The sequence below is a fragment of the Pan paniscus genome, chromosome 9, assembly GCF_029289425.2.
Source record: "Pan paniscus chromosome 9, NHGRI_mPanPan1-v2.0_pri, whole genome shotgun sequence".
Classification (NCBI taxonomy): domain Eukaryota; kingdom Metazoa; phylum Chordata; class Mammalia; order Primates; family Hominidae; genus Pan; species Pan paniscus.
The window spans coordinates 96,046,194-96,067,248 of record NC_073258.2 but is presented as its reverse complement, the minus strand read 5'-3'; the positions used below and the strand labels follow the sequence as shown (position 1 = coordinate 96,067,248).

At 33.6% G+C, this 21,055-nt stretch overlaps 2 protein-coding genes across 5 annotated transcripts in view; one reads left to right on the top strand and one right to left on the bottom strand.

Annotated features, from left to right (window-relative positions):
• Positions 1-21,055, bottom strand: part of ENDOD1 (endonuclease domain containing 1) — a 125,891-nt gene that overhangs the window by 2,153 nt on the left and 102,683 nt on the right. The gene's annotated exons all lie outside the window — the stretch shown is intronic.
• SESN3 (sestrin 3) overlaps positions 1-21,055 on the top strand; it is a 66,572-nt gene that overhangs the window by 24,315 nt on the left and 21,202 nt on the right. For both annotated transcript variants that reach the window (XM_055094770.2, XM_003828412.6), the window contains 3 exons: positions 14,296-14,361; positions 16,217-16,414; positions 17,852-18,034. In XM_055094770.2, the coding sequence (XP_054950745.1) occupies positions 14,296-14,361; positions 16,217-16,414; positions 17,852-18,034 (447 nt within the window). The remainder of the gene's footprint in view (positions 1-14,295; positions 14,362-16,216; positions 16,415-17,851; positions 18,035-21,055) is intronic.

Here is a 21,055-nt window from a genome sequence, read left to right as displayed (position 1 = left end):
AAACCCAGTCTCTACAAAAAAACAAAACAAAACAAAACAAAAAAAAACATATAGTATAGAACATTGAAGAGAATTTTAGACATTTAAAATTACAGTTCTTCTGCTATTATGTAAATTATATGATATTATATGATATATATCTACAATAGACCTTTTTCTAATCTTGGTTTTATAACATTTTACCAAAAATCCAGAACGTATCAGTTTATTAATACGTTAAGTAAAATTATTTTTAAAATAAGAAAACATTTTTTAAACTAGCAAAATAATGAGAAAGTAATTTTAAAGCATTTAGCTTATTTTCTTTCTGAAAACTTTCTACCAGCATTTAGAATCTTTCACAGCATTCTGTATAACCATAGACTGTTAATGCAAAAAGGCCCCACGGAATGTCTCTCATTTTTTAAATGTGAAAATTCCTTGAAAAATGATCAAAGCTCTGATCCTTTCAGTGCTAAGAAGGGAAAATAACTCAGGTTTTAGTACCTTTTTCATCGTATCACCTTACCTCTAGCATTCAGGTATATATTACTTTGTTTATTACTCTTTGGGTGTCTATATCTAATTTTACCAAGTAGTTTGTAAACCCCTTTAGGCAGTTTTTATACTTTCTGTTCTTAAAAGAGCTATTACATAAGCTGCTTAACAATGAATTTAATTGGTACATACTGATTGGTTGGTTGATTTCTTTGATTTGAAAGTGTTTTAAACTTAGAATGCCTAGTGCAGGCCTCTGGTGTTCACAGATGTCCTTGCAGTACTTAAAAAGTAGTAATGTTGGCCGCGCGTGGTGATTCATGCCTGTAATCCCAACACTTTGGGAGGCTGAGGCGGGTGGATCACGAGGTCAGGAGTTCGAGACTAGCCTGGCCAAGATGGTGAAACCCCGTCTCTACTAGAAATACAAAAAAAAAAATGCCTCTGTAGTCCCAGCTACTCGGGAGGCTGAGGCAGAAGAAATGCTTGAACCCGGGAGGTGGAGGTTACGTGAGCTGAGATCATGCCACTGTACTTCAGCCTGGGCAACAGAGCAAGATTCCGTCTAAAAAAAAAATAGTAATGTTTAGGTGATATGAATGACTGTTTATTTTGAGTTAACTGAAAAACTATTGATTTAGTACACTAACACTGAAACCTTAAGTACAGGCTAAGGATAACAAATCCTGTTATCCTTAGTTAAGTTACTTAAAAAAGAAAGATAAAGAACAGAAAAGGGCCTGAATAGCATCTGTATGCAAACTAATCTGGAAAATGGGAGGAGACATCAAGAGAATGACAAATTAAAGGAAGTCTTTGTGATCATTAGAAGATAATTACTTTCACAGATCTTAATTATAGCATAATTATAGCTTTTTCTTTCTATCAAAAACTGCACTCTGAGAATTTTCTTGCCAAAACAGGAATTGAGAAACTTTGGATGTTATGAAGTAACTCTATTAAAAGAGTGTGTGTGTGTGTGTGTGTGTATTTTAGGACTGGCATAAATCCAGGATGCCAAAAAACATTTTAAGGTGGTTATGGTTCAAAAATAGTTCATAATATCATTAAATGTATAATAGGCTGAGTAATATATAGAAATAGTATGTTATCAATCAACATTTATTGGGCACCTGATTTGAATTAGTCATTAAGATAGAACACTTCTTTTATAATTAAATTAGTGAAAGAGAAGATAAACCACTTTTATGAGGTTTATCTTCTCTTTCACAAAATGATACCAGGCATCATATAAATGGGAATCTGGAAGACGGGAAAACTCGCTGTGGGTTTGAATGAGTCAATATACAGAATTTAGGAACTGTGTTGAGGCTTATGTGAAGTGTTCATATAAGGGAACACTTGGAAAACAAAAGTTGAAAGGTTAGGTTAGGGGCCAGAATGTTGGAGATCTTGCCTTTCTTCCTCTACTGTCCTTCCCCCAACTCCACCCCCTCAATAAACTAAGGATAAAATGATAGGCTAAACTGAGGTAGTAGTGGTAGAAATGGAAAGCAAATTAGACTCACTGAGAAGTTTGTGAACAGGTGGTGAGATAACCTAGTATAAAGTTGTTATTAAATATTAGAGTGTAATGTATAATAAAAGTTTGGGTCTTTAAATGCAAATTAAAATAATGAAACACTTGATTCTTGACAGTGCTTTCATCTCCTTGAAACCCATATCCTTCCACATTACTGTCTTATGAGCATAATCCCTGGATTGCTAGTATCAACCTAAATCTAAGCTGCCTTATTGTGTGAATTGCTTTTATATCAGTTGGTGTCACCATTATTCATCCATACAGTCATCTAATTCAGAATTCTGTGAGGAACCCTAGACTTTCCTCACTATTTTACCCTGATATTCCATTAGTCACTCAATTCTATTTAGTCTGCTAACTAGCTGTCAATATAATTCCTTTTCTTTAATCCATACTGCTTAATTAACCCAAATCTTCTCTTTCCTACATAATATAGTAGCCTACTAATAGCTCATATTTCCCCAGCCTCCCCCACCCCACTCTACTTTCTAATGGATGTCAGAAATATTTTCTTAAAAGACAAATATAATTATTTTACTATTGCCCATTGTTTATATAATATCAAAGCTCTTTACTCTGACATTCATGATGTGACTCTTGCCTATGTCTCTAGCCTTATTCCCTGAGAAAGTTTCAGGAATCATGTAGAACAACATAGTTCCCTCGATGTGTCATGTCTTTGTATATTTCTTTTTACTGGTATTGTTGTATCCACATAGACTTAACTATCCTTTTCTAGGTATCCTGACAAATTTCTGCTCCTTCCCAAGATTTATCTCATCTGGAAGGCTGTTTTAGTCCATACTCTTGCAGGCAGAGTGAGGCTTTCCTGTTTTGGTTACTCCCGTTATAGCTCCTAACATACATTGTAATTGTGCATCCATACTTATTTACCTGGCATTTCCTTGAAGTCAGCACTTGTGCTTCATTTATCTTTGTGTTTTCAAGTACTTAGTTCAAGACTTTCCAGAAAATGAGCTTGTCTTAGTCCATGCAGGCTGCTATAACAAAAACCAAAGACTGGGTGGCAGAAACAATGAATATTTATTTCTCACAGTTCCGCAAGCTGAGAAGTCCTAGATCAGGGTGCCAGCAAATTGTGTCTAATGAATGTCTGCTTCCTAGTTCATAAACAGCTATCTTTGCACTGTGTCCTCAACAGGGCAGAAGAGGGCCAGGGAGCTCTTGGGGTCTCTTTTATAAAGGGCACTAATCCCATTCATGAAGATTCTACTCTTATGACCTAATTACCTTCCAAAGGCCCCACCTCCTAATACCATCACATTGGGGGTTAGGATTTCAACATATGAATTTTGAGGGGGGGACAGGAACATTCAGTACATAACAGAGGTTTAAAAAAATAATCAAATGAATTAATAATTCTTCTTTTTAAAAGTTACAGTGTTTAATTTCAATCTTAGGTTTATTAATAACATTTATTTTTCATTAACTTGTATTATAAATTACAAAAACTTTGTTGTAATAATTGTCATTTATTTAAATGCCTATTTATCTCAGGTACCTTGCTAGTCACTTAAAAAATTATAAAAATTTCAAGTAACGGAAAAGCAGAAAAAATAGTGTAATGAAGCTTCATAAACCCATGACCAAATTTAATATTGGGAAGGTTTTATCACTCTTAACTTCATCAATCCTGTGTTGCTATTATTGCTGCTGAAATAATTAAATCTCAAAACTCATTTTCTTCTACCTGCTGTATACTTTAGTATACATTTCTAAAATATAAGGACATATTCTTATATAATTGCAGTGCCTCCTAACTTTTTGAATTTGCAGCAAGGGGGTCAGCTATCAGCAGGATCCAGTCGTACTGGATGAGGATGTCTTTGATCTGCTTCTTAAAAGCCTCATTTACGTATTTCTGGCAATAGGCTACCAGGGATTTGGAGACATACTGCTGGATAGCACAAATCTGAGCCACATGACCACTACTTTTCACATAGACACAGATGTCCACACCAGCAAACCACTCCTTGCCCAGAAGCAGAGGGGTCAATAATTTTTAAGACTATAAAGAGGTCCTGACATCAAGACGTTTGTGAACTGTTTACTTAAATGAGCATAAGAATGGTTTTAATTCTGATTACAGTAGGTTTTAAGTTTACCTGTGTACATTAAAGCACAATCTTGTAGTTTTCTGCTTATAGACTTGAGGATTGACAAAATAAAGCAGAAATGATGTCTTCATGCATTTACTATACAGATGAGATCTGTTCATTCTATTCCAGGTAAAAATGAAAATGTGACTGCTCCTTTCAAAACTAGGAATAAAGACTTCTGTTCTTTTAAGTTTTATTAAAACTGAAGTTTAATGTAATTCAAAATAAAATCAAATATACTTGAATTTACACAGTTGTGATCCTGGGGGGCTGTGTGAAAGGTACTTTCTCAATTTAAATGAGAACATGAGTTCTTATTTCTGACTCAGTGAGTAAAGAAGTACTGGTTTCCATATGGCTAAATGCTTATAATTTGTTTTGTAAATCTCTAGAAATCAAATGCATTTAATATATTTCCCTGATTCCTCTAAGCTGAGTAAGTGACTTGTATTTTATCATTGTGTTTTGAAAAATCTGAAAACCATCCTGTCATTCTGTTCCATTGGAATAACCTAAAGCCTTTTGATTTTATAATACTATAGTCAAGCTGGTAGATGCTGAATATGGAAGCTTGATTTAAAACTCCACTTGTCCCTCATACACCAAGATAACTACATTCACAGCATATTTTTGTTTCTCCAAAAGTACTAGTAACTATCAACCATCTACTGAGTAATATTAGAATGTTATATACTTGTCTCTAATGGGAATTTTACTTTCTAAAACTTCCAATTTTAGTTTCTTTTCATCTAATTGAGAAATTATTTTAATAGGTAAAGCTTTCTAAAATTCAAGGTGAAGTTTTATTGTTACACAATACAGAAACTTTTAAAAAATTATTCATATAGAAGTAAAGACCTTCTTAATACTTTTTTGGGACCAGATCTTATAATTAGTGGTAGAAAAGCATATTGTCTTTATGTTACTAAGGAAGCAATAGTTAAGTGCTTATTATGGACTTGCATTATCTCAGCTACTAAGATTTATAGTTCTCTCCTCATTTTCTTGTGCTATAGCTCAAAATTTTACTAGCATATTCAACAGCTATATTTTGTATCTCTATAGCTCTATAAAAAGTGTTCAACACTTAAAAGCTTATACAGGAGGCTTTGTTGCCCAAGATTAGTGTCACAGCATGGAATATTACTGATTTTTAAGAAAGTGGTACAAATTATGGGAAATTATAGATACTGTTTGTTTTAATAACTAAGAAAATAAACAAATAGGCATCCAGAGGGCACATGGAAGACAGTAAGTAGATTGATGTTTAGGACTGTGTTTTATATATTGGTTTAACTTATTGGTATTTCTAATAAGAATACAGAGAACATTAATTTCCTTAAATCCACAGGATGTTCTTGTTCTGTTCAAGGAGGAGAAATGGATGAAAGAGCCTACAGCCAGACTCCTATCTCCTTAATTCAATTAAAAAAATATATGAGAATCTATTATTTTCACTTTGCTGAGCTGTAATGCTACAGATATTGTGTTAGAAATTGATTCTACTCTTTAAGGAGCTTATAGTCTGAAAGGAGCAATAAGATAATGATATATGTTAATAGCTATAAGAGAGAGAAACAATATAACTGAACCTTAAGAAAAATAAATTTAAAGCTTTCATAGGAAACCTTGGGAGTTGGCAGGAGAGAAGGAAGACCAAAGGAGTTGGTATTTGAGACAGGGCTTAAAGGAAGTATGGATAGCATTTCAATAGAGAGAAAAAGGGAAGGCAGATCCTCAGGAATACACTGGTTCAAATATATCTAATTTCCACAGAGCACAGAAAAGACAAGTCATTTTAAAACTACCAATTACCTTTTAAATTTACAGGTGACTGTAGCTTTGATTTACATCACTCTCTGGCATTACATGGAAAGTGGAAAAAGTGTGTTCTTTGTCACTTGCCTCTGGGTGACACTGGACATGAATGTGATTTTAGATTTATTTCCAGTTTAAAGGACTAACTAGTAGTATAGTGCTAATGGTGTAGCTTAAAGACTGTCCTATAGCATTTGTTCTTAATTATTTCCACCTTTGTAGATTTGTATAATTCTGGGGTCATACAGGGTTCTAGAGCTACCTTGAAGTGGTCCTTTTGTTTTTAGAAGCTTGTCACTCCATAGTCAATGTATAAATATAACAACTTGTTTGCACTTAGAACAAGTTCACTATGTGTTCTAATGAGTAAAAATTAAGGGATTTTGTTACTAGCCAAGCAAAAGCTTATTTGGAAGCTCAGTTATACTGCACTGCAAATTAAACCCATTAGCTGCCCTTTGCTATATGGATATACGTTTTTAATTCTTCATTCATTCTTCCAATTCTTTCAGTGCTGGAATGAATCCATTCATCTTTAAATACTTAACTGCTTCTACTACAATGAGTACTACTACCAGTTTCCACTAATAATAGCAGGACTCATGGCTGCCATTTCCAGAGTACTCACTAGGTGAGCTTGTGTAGCTTTGGGCTCACAGTTAGTAAAACAAGTAAAATTTATGTAATGGTTCTTACCAAATGGCACACCAAGATTTTTTTTTTATGAAAGTTACTTAATCATAATATCTCATATTATTTCTTAGAACTCATTCTTTTGGAAAAGTGAAATAGAAAAACATACTACTATGCAAATGACCACTATTACATAAAGCTGTAAAAACTAGACCAGAAGTTTACCTCACATGTACACCATTCTAAGGTTGAAGTAGTCAAGGATGAACAAGGTACTGACCGACCGCCCTACAAAGAACTGATGATTCAGTAGAGAGAGAGGAGGTAAAGAAATTGCTATAATACAGTTGATAACTCTAGTACTTTTGAGTGGAAATGTTTTGAGAATTCAAGTTAAAAATCGAATTTCATATGTATTGTTGAAGAAGGCTAGATTTCACACTATTAGTAACAAGATCTTTCCTATGTTCCTCAAATGACTCTATCCAGAGGTAAAACTGTTGCAGGAACGACTTGATAGCCTTGGTTTTAATAGCTCAGTTAAAAGGAGTTCACTCTTAAAGTCTCAGGCCCTTAGGATTAGATGAGATTCCCCATTATGAAGGAGAATTTTGAGTGCTCTTTGGAGTGTCAGTGAATTTCTGACACCCCTGTAATATCTGCTGGGCTTCTGATCCTCAGTGGTTCCTTGAACCACTCTAGCTTCAAGTAAGAGAAGAGATGCTGGTGTAATTTAAAACATTCTCACCCCTGGTGCCATTGCCATTTTCTGCTTTTAGATCTTTTCTTATGGAATAATCTTGGATCTCAGTTATTATAATCTGGTGAACATCAATACATATTTTAATATGGTATAGAAGTCACATTTTTAAAAATTATCTCTTGGATTTTTCTTTTAGAGATAGCGGGAACTGAATTTATGTTCCAGTTAGTGACTGGCCTTTAAAGTTAAGTTTACTGTAAAAGTACCAATCCGTTATAATTCATTTAAAACCTGTTGTTTTCTCATCTAGGGTTACATCAGCATTATTTCATAGCATAGAGCTGCCTGTTTATACCTACTTTTTTGTCGTTGTTGTTGTTGCAGTGTTTCTGCCAAAATGGAACATCTATAACAATAAAAGGAGGGTCAAAAACTGAATTTACTATTTGTATAGACCATTTCAATTGGCTTTCTTTCATTCGTACCTAAAAATTTTGTTCGGGGCATGTGTTTTGTATTTAAGACATTTTGTCATTGTAGTGTATTTAAAAAAGAATGTTGGCACCATTAAATTATCTTCTAAGGATATCTTTAAAAATTGTGGGGTTAGTGTTCTCTATGGAGTCAAATTTTGCTTTACCAGAATGTTTTATATGTTGAACAGATTTTCCTTAAAAAAAGATCCTTAAGTATTTCTATGTAAATTAATTACACATTTTGCTCCCCTACAGAGATAAATTATAAGCAACATTTACATTTTAGTGGATAGAAATGTATGATTTTGCTTTTCCACTTTTAATAAAATACACTGAAAAATAAGTGAAAATTAATTTTAATAATTTATTTTAAAGCATTTAATAGCTTAAAGTGCTGCAATTAATTTTCTTTGGAAGTCAGTCTTTTTAGGGGCAAGTAATTTGCTGATTACTCCTAAAGACTCACAATTTTAAGAGTTTCTAACTTCCAAATACAAGTATCTTAATTTTCTGTTGGGATCAATTTATATCCTTTAAAGGGATCTAATAAGTTGCTTAGCTGTTAAGTGTCAAAATAAGTGATTTTCTAAATATAATTCATCCTCATCCTTTCAGTGTTTTGTTTTCCAGCAGATAATTACTTAATAGGCATAATCTCAACTGATGAACTTCAAGCGTAACTTTTTTCAGCTATAATGAGGTATCTGTAAAAATAAATTTTCCTAATGGTAACATTCTTGAGATTATAAACCATACAAAATAATCTCTTAGAGCACATACAAGTGACACATAGAAAGTGTGAGTTCCTATTTTATAACTAGTTTTTTTCTTGATTAAAATTATAGGATTTCATGAAAAATAGCTAATTCTGAAAACAAATCACAATAAAGTTATTACTGCTTAAAATTTCTTAAGTACTTTTACATTCCTTTTTTTAAACTCAAGTCAACATTTTAGATAATTTCTTTCATTCTTTTTAGTTAGTGATTTCAAAGTTGTCATCAAATTAAGACTGAAGAATGGTATCTCTCAACTTTTCTGTTATTAAGATTAATTGGTTGGTTTTATTGGGTTTTTCAGTTTTAACATTCAAATCAATCTTTTATTTCTATGAAAGTACTTTAGTACATGTTTATTATGCTATGTTTATTCCTGATTTTGTAGCCATTTTATATCTTTGCATTATCCTAGCAGCTGAACAATATTACAAAGCAACACTATACCATAGAACTTTTGGCAATGGTAGAAATAGCCTAGATTCACATTGTCCTGAATGGTATCCACTAGCCACATGTGGCTGTTAAACACTTGACATGTGGCTAGTACAATTGAACTCTAAATTCTTAACTTTATTTAATGTTAATCAGCTTAAATTTAAATAGGCACATGTGGCTAGTGACAGCGAAAGAAACTCAAGGACTTGTTTTGGTTTTTCACAGAAATAAATAAGATTTATTATTTAAAAGCCATTGTATAAGATTCACTAGATCTTTGACTAAATGATCAAACTCATTTATTCCCAAAAGTAAGATAGTAGCTTTAGCTGAAATGCGTAGAGAAAAACATAGCAATATTATTCCTCAAAATTAGTGCAGCCACTGCATATTTTCACTTAAGGCATAGAGCAATCCTTGAATTTTTCTAATCAAGTAGCATCTGTTGAGAAAATATAGCTGTTTTCGTTTTGGGTTCTTTTTTTTTTTGACATTGAGGAAAATAAGCAGAAGAAAAATAAAAATATTTTATATTATGCTTTGTGTGTTTTACATTTTTATGTGGTATCTTCTCAAAGCTTCCCAACAATGGGGAAAGCTACAGTCTAGAATTGATATTATTCTCACTTGTGAGGGGAAAGGTTTCTTGGCATGAGAGAAATCTTACAACTGAGTAGGGGGTGTGGAAAGGATGACTTAAAGATTTAGTTGGTAAAAGACAGTTACAGGATTTAGCAACCATTTGAATGCAGGCCCCTAGGATAAAGAGTCCAAGATAACTGTGAATCTGAGCCAGGGTTGCTGGTATGTATGGTGATTTTATAACCTACAGAGGAAAGTGAGGAGGAACAGCTGGTTTGAGATAGAAGATTCATTTTAAACATGTTGATTTTAAGGTGCTAATGTTGCATCCAGGTTATGTCACAAAATACCCAAAGCCAGACTGGAGGGCGGAGAAGAGCTAGCGAGTTCTCTAGATAAAAAAGATTCAGGAGGCAGTTGCATGGGTTGCTCATTTTCATATCCTATGCCCTTATTTTTTCCTTCATCTGCTCCATCGTCTTCCCTACAATATAGTCACCATAACAAATTTGAGTAGAATTTTGTTTTGTGTAAAGAATATGGTAGCCATAGAAGAGAACATTGACTTGAAAGAATAATATTTATAAGGAAGGAGTTGCAAGGAACATCTAGGAAACATAAAAGTAAATGATCAAAGAAGTTAATGGGTTGGGTGGTAAAGTGTTATGGAAGCTCAGCAACTCGGGAGGCTGAGGCAGGAGAATCGCTTGAGCCCGGGAGGTAGAGGTTGCAGTGAGCCGAGATTGTGCCATTGCACTGCAGCCTGGGCAACAAGAGTGAAACTCTGTCTCAAAAAAAAAAAAAAAAAGAAAAGAAAAGGAAAGAAAAGGAAGCCCAAAAAGAAGAGAGTTGCCCAGAAGGAGGTAGATTTGACTTGTGCAAAGAGGTAAGAAAGCAGGGGATTACATAGGGAGAATCTCAGCTGTGATCTAAAGACTGTGTTTACATAAAAAGCAAAAGGTAGAATGGTGGTTCCTAGACCTAGGGGTAGGGAGAAATGGGAGTTGCTGTTCAATGGCAATAAAATTTCAGTTATGTGAGATGAAAAAGTCCTAGACCTCCTCTGTACAACATCATGCATATAGTTAACAATACTGGGGTTGTACACTTAATTTAAAAGGGTAAACCTTGGGTGTTATTTATTTATTACCACAAGAAAGAAAGAAGGAAGGAAAGTGAGCGTGCCCTTGATACTTTTCTGGGAACTGTAATGTAAGCAGAAATTGAGACAAGGGTCCTTGGAACTGGCTGATAGTTTTTTTTCTTCCTAATTTGCCCAAATAGGACAAATAGGTTGATTGGTTCAGAGCATTTCTGCAATTACACTAAAATGCTTGGTTCTGGGATTGAGTAGGTGTGACCATCAAATGAATAACTCTGTGGAGCAGTCATTTAACATTTCAAAAAGTTATAAAAATGTCTGAAAATGCAATTTTAAAAAAGCAAAACCAAATGAGTCCAGAGCAGCACTGTCCGGTAGAACTGTCTGCAGTGGAAGATGGAAATGTCTGCGCTGTCCTGTAGAGTACACGTGGTCCTATGTGGCTGCCGAGCATCTGAAATGTGGTTAATGTGGCTGAGAAACTGTGTTTTTAACTTTATTTAATTCATTTAAATTTAGCCATATGTGGCTGATGCTTACCATGTTGGGGAACGTAGGTCTAGAGACTTTAGAAAAGTTAGTATGAGTGAAGTAGGAACTTGGTCCTTGGACATTTGGGATTTGAAAGAAAGGCGGAGGAAAGGCATTATAATTTGACCAGAACTCTAGCTTATGGTCTTATCTTAAAAAAAAAAATCAATCTTTTGGATATAGTACTATCCTATTTCTTTTGTATTTGATCTTACTGACTTTAAAAGCATGCAGAGATAGAAAAGTGGGTGGAAACAAATTTTCAGAATGAAATGTGTTTAGAGTAGAATTTATGAACTTTGATCATTTTTAAAATTGTATTTCACCTTCCTATGAATAGACAGAGCAGCCAACTGAGACAATACAGTAGTAGAGTCCTTGCCAGAAAAGATTCTCCTTATGCAGAAGCAGAAACTAGACTGATCATTTCAAAAATGGCAACATTAAAAAATATAATTGAAGAAGAATACATGATGTTAAAACTTAAAAATTGTGTTAGTTTTCTTTTGTGTTCGGTATATAAACAAATATTTTAGGTCGGGCCATATTTTATCTCTCCTGGACTATCACCAGAGCTTCCCAGCTGGGATTTTTCCCTCTCAGGCCCAGGGTCTACATCACCCTCAACACTATTAAAAACACAGATCTGATCCACATCTCTGCTTAAGAACGTTTTACTACAAATAAGCATACAATAAAACGCTTCACACACGTTTTTGAATGCTGCTTTTTACTTTTGAAATTAGTGAGTTAAGTGGACATTTTCTCAGCCGATGAAAATAAAATTGGTAAGACATTTTTGTTAGCATATTGGCAGTAAGCAACAAGAAGTTTAAAGATATTTATAACCCAAACCATAGTAAGTCCACTTCTGGGAATCTTCCTAAAGAAACTATCGTAAACACAACAAAATATGTCCCAAGTCTCTTTATATGAAGGTGTTCATCACAGGATTACTTATAATAGTGAAAACTGTATATAACTAAAATGTTCAACAGTAGGAAAATGACTTAAGTAAATGATAATTGCTAAAATGATGTCTTCTTTCATCACTTTTTGTATGCATCTGCGATGGTATATGTCATACGCCGTAGCTGGTCATATGCATTCTGCCAATCTAATTCTTATTTGTGTCCTCACTGCCTAGAACATTGTAGATGCTCAATTAATGTTTGCTAAATAAATGAAGAAATCAGTGTTGACACAAATGAAATTGAGTTTAAGTTGCTTCTTTTCAATTGCTAAACACTAAGAGATGTTATATTCATTTAAGTGCAGTACCTTTCAGTTCCATTTATAATGAAAATGTTTTTTTCAGATTTAAATCTCTCCTGTTCCAGAAAATATTTAAAGTAATAATATGAAACATTTAAAGGTAAATTTAGTTGCTAACTGTATCAAATTGTGATTTTTATCAACAAATTTAATAAATCATTTTTTGTTTCCAAAATCCCATTGTCCATCTTAACGTGAGTTTATATTTTGCTCCCCCTACATGTTCTCTAAATTTTATGTATTCTTTATTATTTAAAGATTTCGATTTATCTCCCTGTTGAAATTTTTTTCCTCAAACCTCATAATCATAATTTTTCCTCATAATCAGTTTTTCCAGCTGCTTTGTTCATTTGAAATGAATAGTTGTCCAGAAAATTGCTTTTCATATACTACTTCATTAAGTTTGTTGTTGTGGTGGTTTTGTGAGATGAGGTCTCTGTCACCTGGGCTGGAGTGCAGTGGTGCGATCATAGCTTACTTTAACCTTGTAGTTCATTGAGTTATACAGAGAGTGTTCGAAATTTTTTTTTCTATATCTTATGGAGACTAGCAAAAGGAAGAAACCTGTTATTTTCCTTTAAATTATCTTTCTGGGTAAGTCTAGATTTGGTTGACATAGACAAGAAATACCAATATTGGAATCCTGACTTCATCCTCTTAACATGCAGTCCTCCAGTGTACTTGACCAGGAGATTGAGGCCTTTGTCATAATTTTGTAAATATAACCTAGATGCCTAGTTATTTCTGAAACTTTACCAGGTTAAGAGTATTATTGTTTCATATATTTATTTCACTAGAACCCCCAAAATTGATGAAGATTGTGTGCAAAGCTCATGAGGGCAGAGCGCATATCTGTTTTCCTCACCCTGTATCCTCAAAGTCTATCACAGTATCTGATTAGGCTCTCAAAAAAATCGTGTTAAATGCCTGACTGCCTACTTTCACCAATTTGTTTTGTAACTGGTTCCTAATGAAGTAAAGGATTTAAGAGATCTAAATAACTATTTTGTGTTTGATAGGCTGTTTGATTGTAAGGACCAAAAAAGACTCAGGTTACCTAGTAATGGGGGGAGAAAGGGAGGGTGAGAAGAAGGACCCTCTATTCTCTGATTCGAATTCTTATGGCTTATATCGCACTTAATGAGGATACTAAAATATTTTTCAATTTAAAAAAGTTAACAAATTTTTAAAAACTTAAAAAAAAATCAGCATTCAGACATACCATTGGCAATCTGTCAGTTGTTAATACCACCAATAGAATAGCAAGTGGAACAATAAGAATTACTTATATTCCCCATTCTTTATATTGAACTAACCTCTCCTTCTCTAATTTTTACATTTTTCTTAAAGTTTCAAAACTTCATATTAGATATGCTTATTGATTTTAGGGGAAAAAAGCAGACTGGGTAATTGCTTTGAAGGGTTGTTATGTAATCTTTGAATTTAACCTTTTATTTAGTTTTCAAATTGATGTCTAACAGTATACTACTATAAAACACTATTTTATTATGGAGGTTAATGGTTTTCAGGCATATCAGATGTGGGCTTAAAGTTTATGGTGTAGACTGTGACTAAGGGGTATGACATTTTGAGGAGGCTGTGCTGCACTTAGCACTATGGTAGGTGTTTGCCCCATTATCTCATCCATACAGTGGCCCTATGGGTTTTCTTTGATCTGAAACCCAACACTTACTCTGGTCTCAAATAATTTAATTTAATTATTTATTCTCTTTATTTTAGTACCTTAGCAATAAATGTGTACAAATTTAACATTTCTTAGAAAGTCATCATTGATACATAAAACTTTTCTTTTAAAAATAGGATAAAAGAATCAGAGTGTCTCAACCCTTGACAAGAGGACCAAGTGCCTTTATTCCAGAGAAGGAAGTAAGTTTATCTGTCTTAAAATATAAAAAGTAAGATTTAAAAATAACTTAACTGTATCAAAGAATATCTCCTGTTAATATGAAAGTAGGAATGAATTTTGCTTTTGAGTTTCTTGTTCACATGTCAGAAAACCATGGAGATATTTTCTTTTCAGCTTCACAAATATTTACAGAGTGCCAATTATTGTCTTAAAAGAAGGGACTAGTAGAAATAGAATAATACCAGATCATTGCCAGAGTCAACAGTTCTTTCATCATCAGATCACCTTTTTAGTGACCTTCCCACCTAAGTGCAGATCCAAAGTGACAGTAACATTTCGGGAGCTCAGTGACAATAGCTGATCTCGGTGAGGACGATGCACCATGCACTGAAGAAGCTATCCTGCTTATGCCTATTTTCCTCAGATAGCTTGGGGCTGCTCTAAGTTGCCTACTACATATAAAGACTTCCTGAAGCATAGTCATTTTTCACAGTATATATTTGAGGATAATCTGGTTTTTAGGATCTATTGCATCATATGAATCTATTAATGTATCTTAAGCATCCAGTTAGAACAAACTTATGCTGGGAAAGCAAAACAAAAATAACAAATATTCTACTTCTAATTATATGTGGTTCATCTGGATCCCATTATATTTTTAACTGTCTTGGTCCCTGTAGTTGACAAAATGGTGGGGAAGTGAGCAAATCAAAGTATACTTGGCTCCATAATGAGTTACGCCATTGTAGTTAACATTTCCTCACAATTTATACTTTTCAAACATTATGTTTCCTTTGGGATTAAATTTCCCTAAGTTAGTAGTGCCTTTGTATAATGTGTACTTATTTTTCAGACTGCGAAGCCAGCTCTGAAGAGTAAACAGTTTCTTAATAGCAGTGTGGATGTTTGGAAAGACCATTAGTCTGGGCTTTAGGGGATCTGGATTCTAGACCAGACTCTGCTATTAATAAAGTGCATGAGCTTGAATTTAATCTTAAATCTGTTTCCTTATCTCTAAAATAAGTCTAGAATTCCAATTCTGAAATACAAATAAACAATGAACCACTCTTAGAATTATGCATCTCATGTCCATTAACTCCCACAGGGTTGAGTCTTTCTACAAGGTGCTAATAAACTCTTAACACCTTCAGAACCAGTTCTTGGTGCGATGCCCAAACTGTCATTGTGTATGAAGCTATATATAAATAATCTATTTTTGAGAAAACTCTTTTGATTTCCTAGGATGGACAATGTCCATTTCAATAACTTGCCTTGTTTTTAGTAATTATTATTGTTAGGCTCAAAATAGGAATGACAGTATTCTGGTGTCCTCATTAATTTTTCAATTAACACTTCTAAAATTTATTATATATGCCTTTGTTCCTGAAAAGACTTCAGAAAGTTTTTTTTATGTTAAATCACAAAAGCAAGCAAAGGATTAGACTGAAAATATTAGTCTAAAAATGATGTGCTTATCTTCATAGGCTGATGAGATGAAATTGTAAATGTATGTAATCAGATGCTACTGCTTGTGCTTTACCACACATTGGTGTGACAATGGCCAGGCAAATGGACCCTGAAGAATCTACCTAATATGCCTAGCAAAACAGATGGAAGCTTCTTTTCTTCATTCATAGCTGTGTGTATAATGTTTGATAATTTAACATTTGTTGTTTAATAAATTGTGGTACCAGAGCCAAAAATGAATGGTGCTTTCTTTTTTTATTTCTGTTTCCAGTATGAGCAACTGCATAATTTCAGTGTCTGTTAATATCAAATGAATATTCATTTGCTTCAATAGTGGCATAATTTATGTAAACCAAGGGTGTGTTTATGTCTCAATAGTCATTTTGTTTTGTTTTTTTTGGTTATAAGGTTGTCCAAGCAAACACAGTGGATGAACGTACTAACTTTCTTGTGGAAGAATACTCTACATCCGGTCGTCTGGACAACATCACACAGGTCATGAGTTTACACACTCAGTACCTGGAGTCTTTCTTGCGGAGCCAGTTTTACATGTTGCGCATGGATGGTCCCCTTCCTCTACCATACAGGCACTATATTGCAATAATGGTGGGTGCTTATTTTCCTATGTTCACATAACACCTTCCTCACTTATTCTTTCTCCCTTCCAAAATAGGCATGTGTCCTTGTGTGTGTATAGAGCTAAGTATAATTTATGGACATAAGAACTGAAGAAGCCTATGGCCTTTTGGATACCAAGTGTCTTGGGTACATCTGGAATATGTTAAGCCACTTAATGCACTGAATGTTTCTCATTTAATTTTCAGTAAAATCATTTTTCATATTTAATCTCTTACAAATAAAGATGCTTATAGCATGCAAAATAATACCCCACAAGTTTTGTCTTTGCTCTTGATATCTTGTTTTTATACAAACACAAGTTGTTTGTGACATTTTTCTTAGTAATTTTATACATAAAGAATATCACTAATTTGGCCAAGTAAGAGGAAAGTATCAGTCAGCATTAATGGAGAATCTGAATGAGAGAAGAATTCTTGAGTGAATTATAACACTTCTAAGTATAGTTCTGATTACAAACTGGTTAACTAGTTATTCACAGGCAATAGAGGTCAGAGAGGAGAATTATAAAGTTTTGTGTGTGTTGGACTTTAATGGAGAAAAAGAAGAACAAGAACATAATGAAAGTGCTATATATTTGGAGAAGTTGGGGAAGAAACTGGGCTGACAGGGCTGTCATAACTAGCCAGGAGTTAGGAGATTAAGTTTGACCACGTTTGATTTGATTGTCTTTTTTATAGTCTCACTGAACTTTTACACAACAACAAAAAGCAACATTCCATGTTTTATTGAATGATGAACTTCACTGAGGCTGTAATTTTAGCTTAAGGTTTTGATGACACTAAGTCTGAAAGCAGACTTAGAATGCTTGTAAAATGTGGAGAAATAAGATGTAGAGAATAGAAAGAATAAAATAATACTGTTTTACTGAGAAGCAGCCCTGAGGAAAAAAGAGGTCAATTGAGGGCTGATTCTGACTGCATAGGAAGAAAAGGGTCAGTGAGCTTCCATGTCATCTGAGTAGGAAGATGTGTACAAATATGACTGCAGTCACATTTATCTTAAAGAGGATAAGTAATCAAATTAGGATGAATCCTGAGTTGTTAGAATATAAGTTAATGAGATTTTATTATGTTTTAAGTAGAATGTAATAGGTATATTTGTCATATTGAAATGGACCTGTATTTCCTATTCATAGCTAGAAAGTGGGCTATGGCTTAAGCTATACCAACTTCCAGACAAGGAAATAATTGGCTTCATGTGGCAATTATTTGCTTATACAAGTATCAGCTTCACGTATTGAATCTATTACATCATTATGATGGATGTTTTAGAAAAAGGATTCTGTAAGAAAAGAGGTACTGGCTATAAAAATCATTAGCTCCATCTGAATTATTTGTTTAGAAATAGTGGAAAGAAACTCTACTGTGATTCTTTTATCAATGAATTTTTTTCTTTGTGCTTTAGGCTGCAGCTAGACATCAGTGTTCTTACTTAATAAACATGCATGTGGATGAATTTTTAAAGACTGGAGGTATTGCTGAGTGGTTGAATGGTTTGGAATATGTGCCACAAAGACTGAAAAATCTTAATGAAATTAATAAGCTGCTAGCACATCGACCTTGGCTGATCACAAAAGAGCACATTCAGGTACTGAATGTTTCTTTGAAATAAAAAGGAATTTGCTTAGGACTTAATTTTAAATATGTGTATATTAGGAACTTGGAACATAAATAATAGTGTCTTAGTATGTGTAGAAAAGATGAGTTTAGAAAGTCAGTTTAATTTAAGCACAAATGAATACTTCTCCTCTTTAAGTGATCATTATCTTCTACAACTACTTTGGTGAATGGCTATGAGAAAATTTGGTTTCTATTTTTAAGTAGTAGATAGACTAAAGAAAATACACTAGCATGATAGGATGCCTGGGATCTAGTCTGTACTCTGTTACAAGTTTGTGTCCTTTTAGTAAATTAACTTCTATGGGCTTCTGTTCTCCCTTCTACGGAATGAGGGAGCTAGATTAAATGAGTTTTAAATTTTTTTATAGTTCTAACATTTCATAAGTTTTAGATTCTCAAAAAATGATTTTGCAAATAAAAAAGTGATTTGCCAGCTGGTGTGTGAATGCTTAAATGCCTTTTAAAACTAGAGCTTAGACGAGAAATAGAGTTGTCGTGATTGACTAAGAGCACTTGTATTTCTGAAGGCGCTTCCATCAAAGGCCTACAGGGTGAGGTCATTATTCAATATGCTTAGCACTATTCTTGGCACGTGGTAACTATTCAATAGATGGGACCTATCATCTAAATTATCAGTGGAAACCTTTGTTATTTAAAATCTCTGTTCCTAATGCATAGAAATGTCCTTGGTTTTGGGTCCTCTTGTTAGACTACATTTTTGTTATTTGCCCTTTCAACTAAACATAGCATTTATCAATCTGCATACTCTCAGATTTTGATGCTTTATCTGGGAAACTGTGAAGCATGATGCTGTCTTAAGATTTATGTTCTGATTTGATGATATGTTAGCTAGATAGGGGAATTAATCATTGTTTTTAATGTCATGTCTTAATTACTTTGTGCCAGATACTTTGGTGGGTAAAGATAAAGACCCTGCCCATAGATTTGCTTGGAGTCTAGGGGAGAAGAAGAACAGGGTAATGACAATAATCACAGTACAACAGTGTATGAATGTATGAATAAAGAGAATGGGACCAGAAAGTTTATTTTCTGAAAGAGGTAACATTTGAGCTAGGTCTTGAAGAATAAATGGGAGTTTTCAAGTAGAGCAGGGCATTTCAAAGAAAGAATAGAGTATTTAATATTATGGTATATTGGAAGAATAGCCAACAGTTTCAGATTATTGAAGTGCAGCGATGTTTATGTAAGGTGGGAACTGGGAAGAATTGAGATCGTATTGTATGACCCAGTGAATACTGTATTAAATAATTTGTATTTTATTCTCAGAAAGTTGTGGTCTTCAGGGTTATGTTATGGTACTCAGGAGGTACACGAGAAAATTTTCCAAAATATTAACAGAATATTTGTGTATGTGTATATTCTCATCTCATTCTTCTAAATTTTTGTATTTGTGTATTTTATGTTTTTATTACGGTACACATATATATTCTATATAAAATATATTTTATGTGTATAAATTTACAAATAAATATACATAATATCTGGGGTTGGACCTTTCCCAATTGTTACATTTGGAAGTACATTTGATCACAAGAGCTAGGAGATCAATATGATAGAGAATCGAGAATCGTTAAAGGTTTTTGTGCCAAGTTGTAATATAAATATATTAGGTGATTTAGAAGATAAATTACAGATTGTACAGACTGGAAGCAGTAGACCAGTCATAGTACTACACCTGAGAGGTGATTTTTTTTTTTTTTAAGCCATGGGAGATACATAGGAAGGATAAGATTCTAGTAATGATTCTGCATGAGAGTAAGTAGGACTTTGGTGACTGGCAGGATGTGAGGATGGAGAAAGTGGGTGGGACAAGAGAGTGACTAAGGTGTCCTTCTTCATGACATGAGCATATACAGGCTGACAACAACTAAAAATGACATCTACAAAGTGATGTCCACTTACTAAAGGAAATACAGGTCTGTAACTCAAGATGAAGTGTGAGTTAAAAGTAAAATTGGATAGTTGTTTACAGATAAGCAAAGGTCAGGTTGAAGGAATGAATGGCCCATCCAAGGAGATACTGTACAAGGAAGGAAGATTGTGGATGGAATACAGCAATAGAGAAAGATCTTTCTCAGGGTAGCAAGAGTACTTCCCTCCCCAAAATGTGGAATTGTTGAAGTCAAGAGAGATTAATGTCAAGAAGGGAGAAAGTAAACAATGTAAATTCTGCAGAGATCAAATAAAATAAGGACTAAAAAGAAATAGTCAAATTTGGCCATTTGGAAGGTCATGTGTAATATTAGTAAATGTAGCTTCAGGAGTTTGCTTGAAAAAGAAACCAGATTGTAATGAATTTTTAAAAGTAGAAATGAATGTGAGGCAAGAAATTAGAGATGGTGAGTGTTGGCTGTCCTTTCAGGTTTAATGATAATCCTGCAGAGATTGGTGAGGGCATTGTAAATTCGAACAGTCCTTTTGGAAAGCTCTTTGGCAGTATTATCAAAAGTCATAAAAATATTAATACACTTTGTTCTAAAAATCCTATTAGGAAATGTTTCTAAAATAAGAATAAAACTATAGTATGAAGATGCTGTTTATAGAAGCAAATAAACAAAACAAATTTAGAATATGAATAATGGTATAGGAAAGGAGAAGTAGTTATATGCATCTGTTGATATACAGGAGAGGCCTTGCTTAAAAATTAATATGGCACTTGGCCTAATGAAAAATGAACATGTCAAAATGTCAAATTTGAAAATCAGAAAAATATAGATATGTGTGGTTGTAACTATATAATTGCTTATAAAAAATAAAAGAAAATATGTAAAAGTTAGAGTGGTAGAATTTTTTTCAGTCAATATTGCAACCATTTAGTATATTTTGTGGCTACAAGGTTAGGTACATACAGATGTAAAGCAAGTATATTTTTCTGGTGTATATTCTTTTATTATTCAATAATGACCCTCTTTATTTACATTATTACAGATTGTAATAATGATATTTTTGTCTTAAGATCACTTTTTAA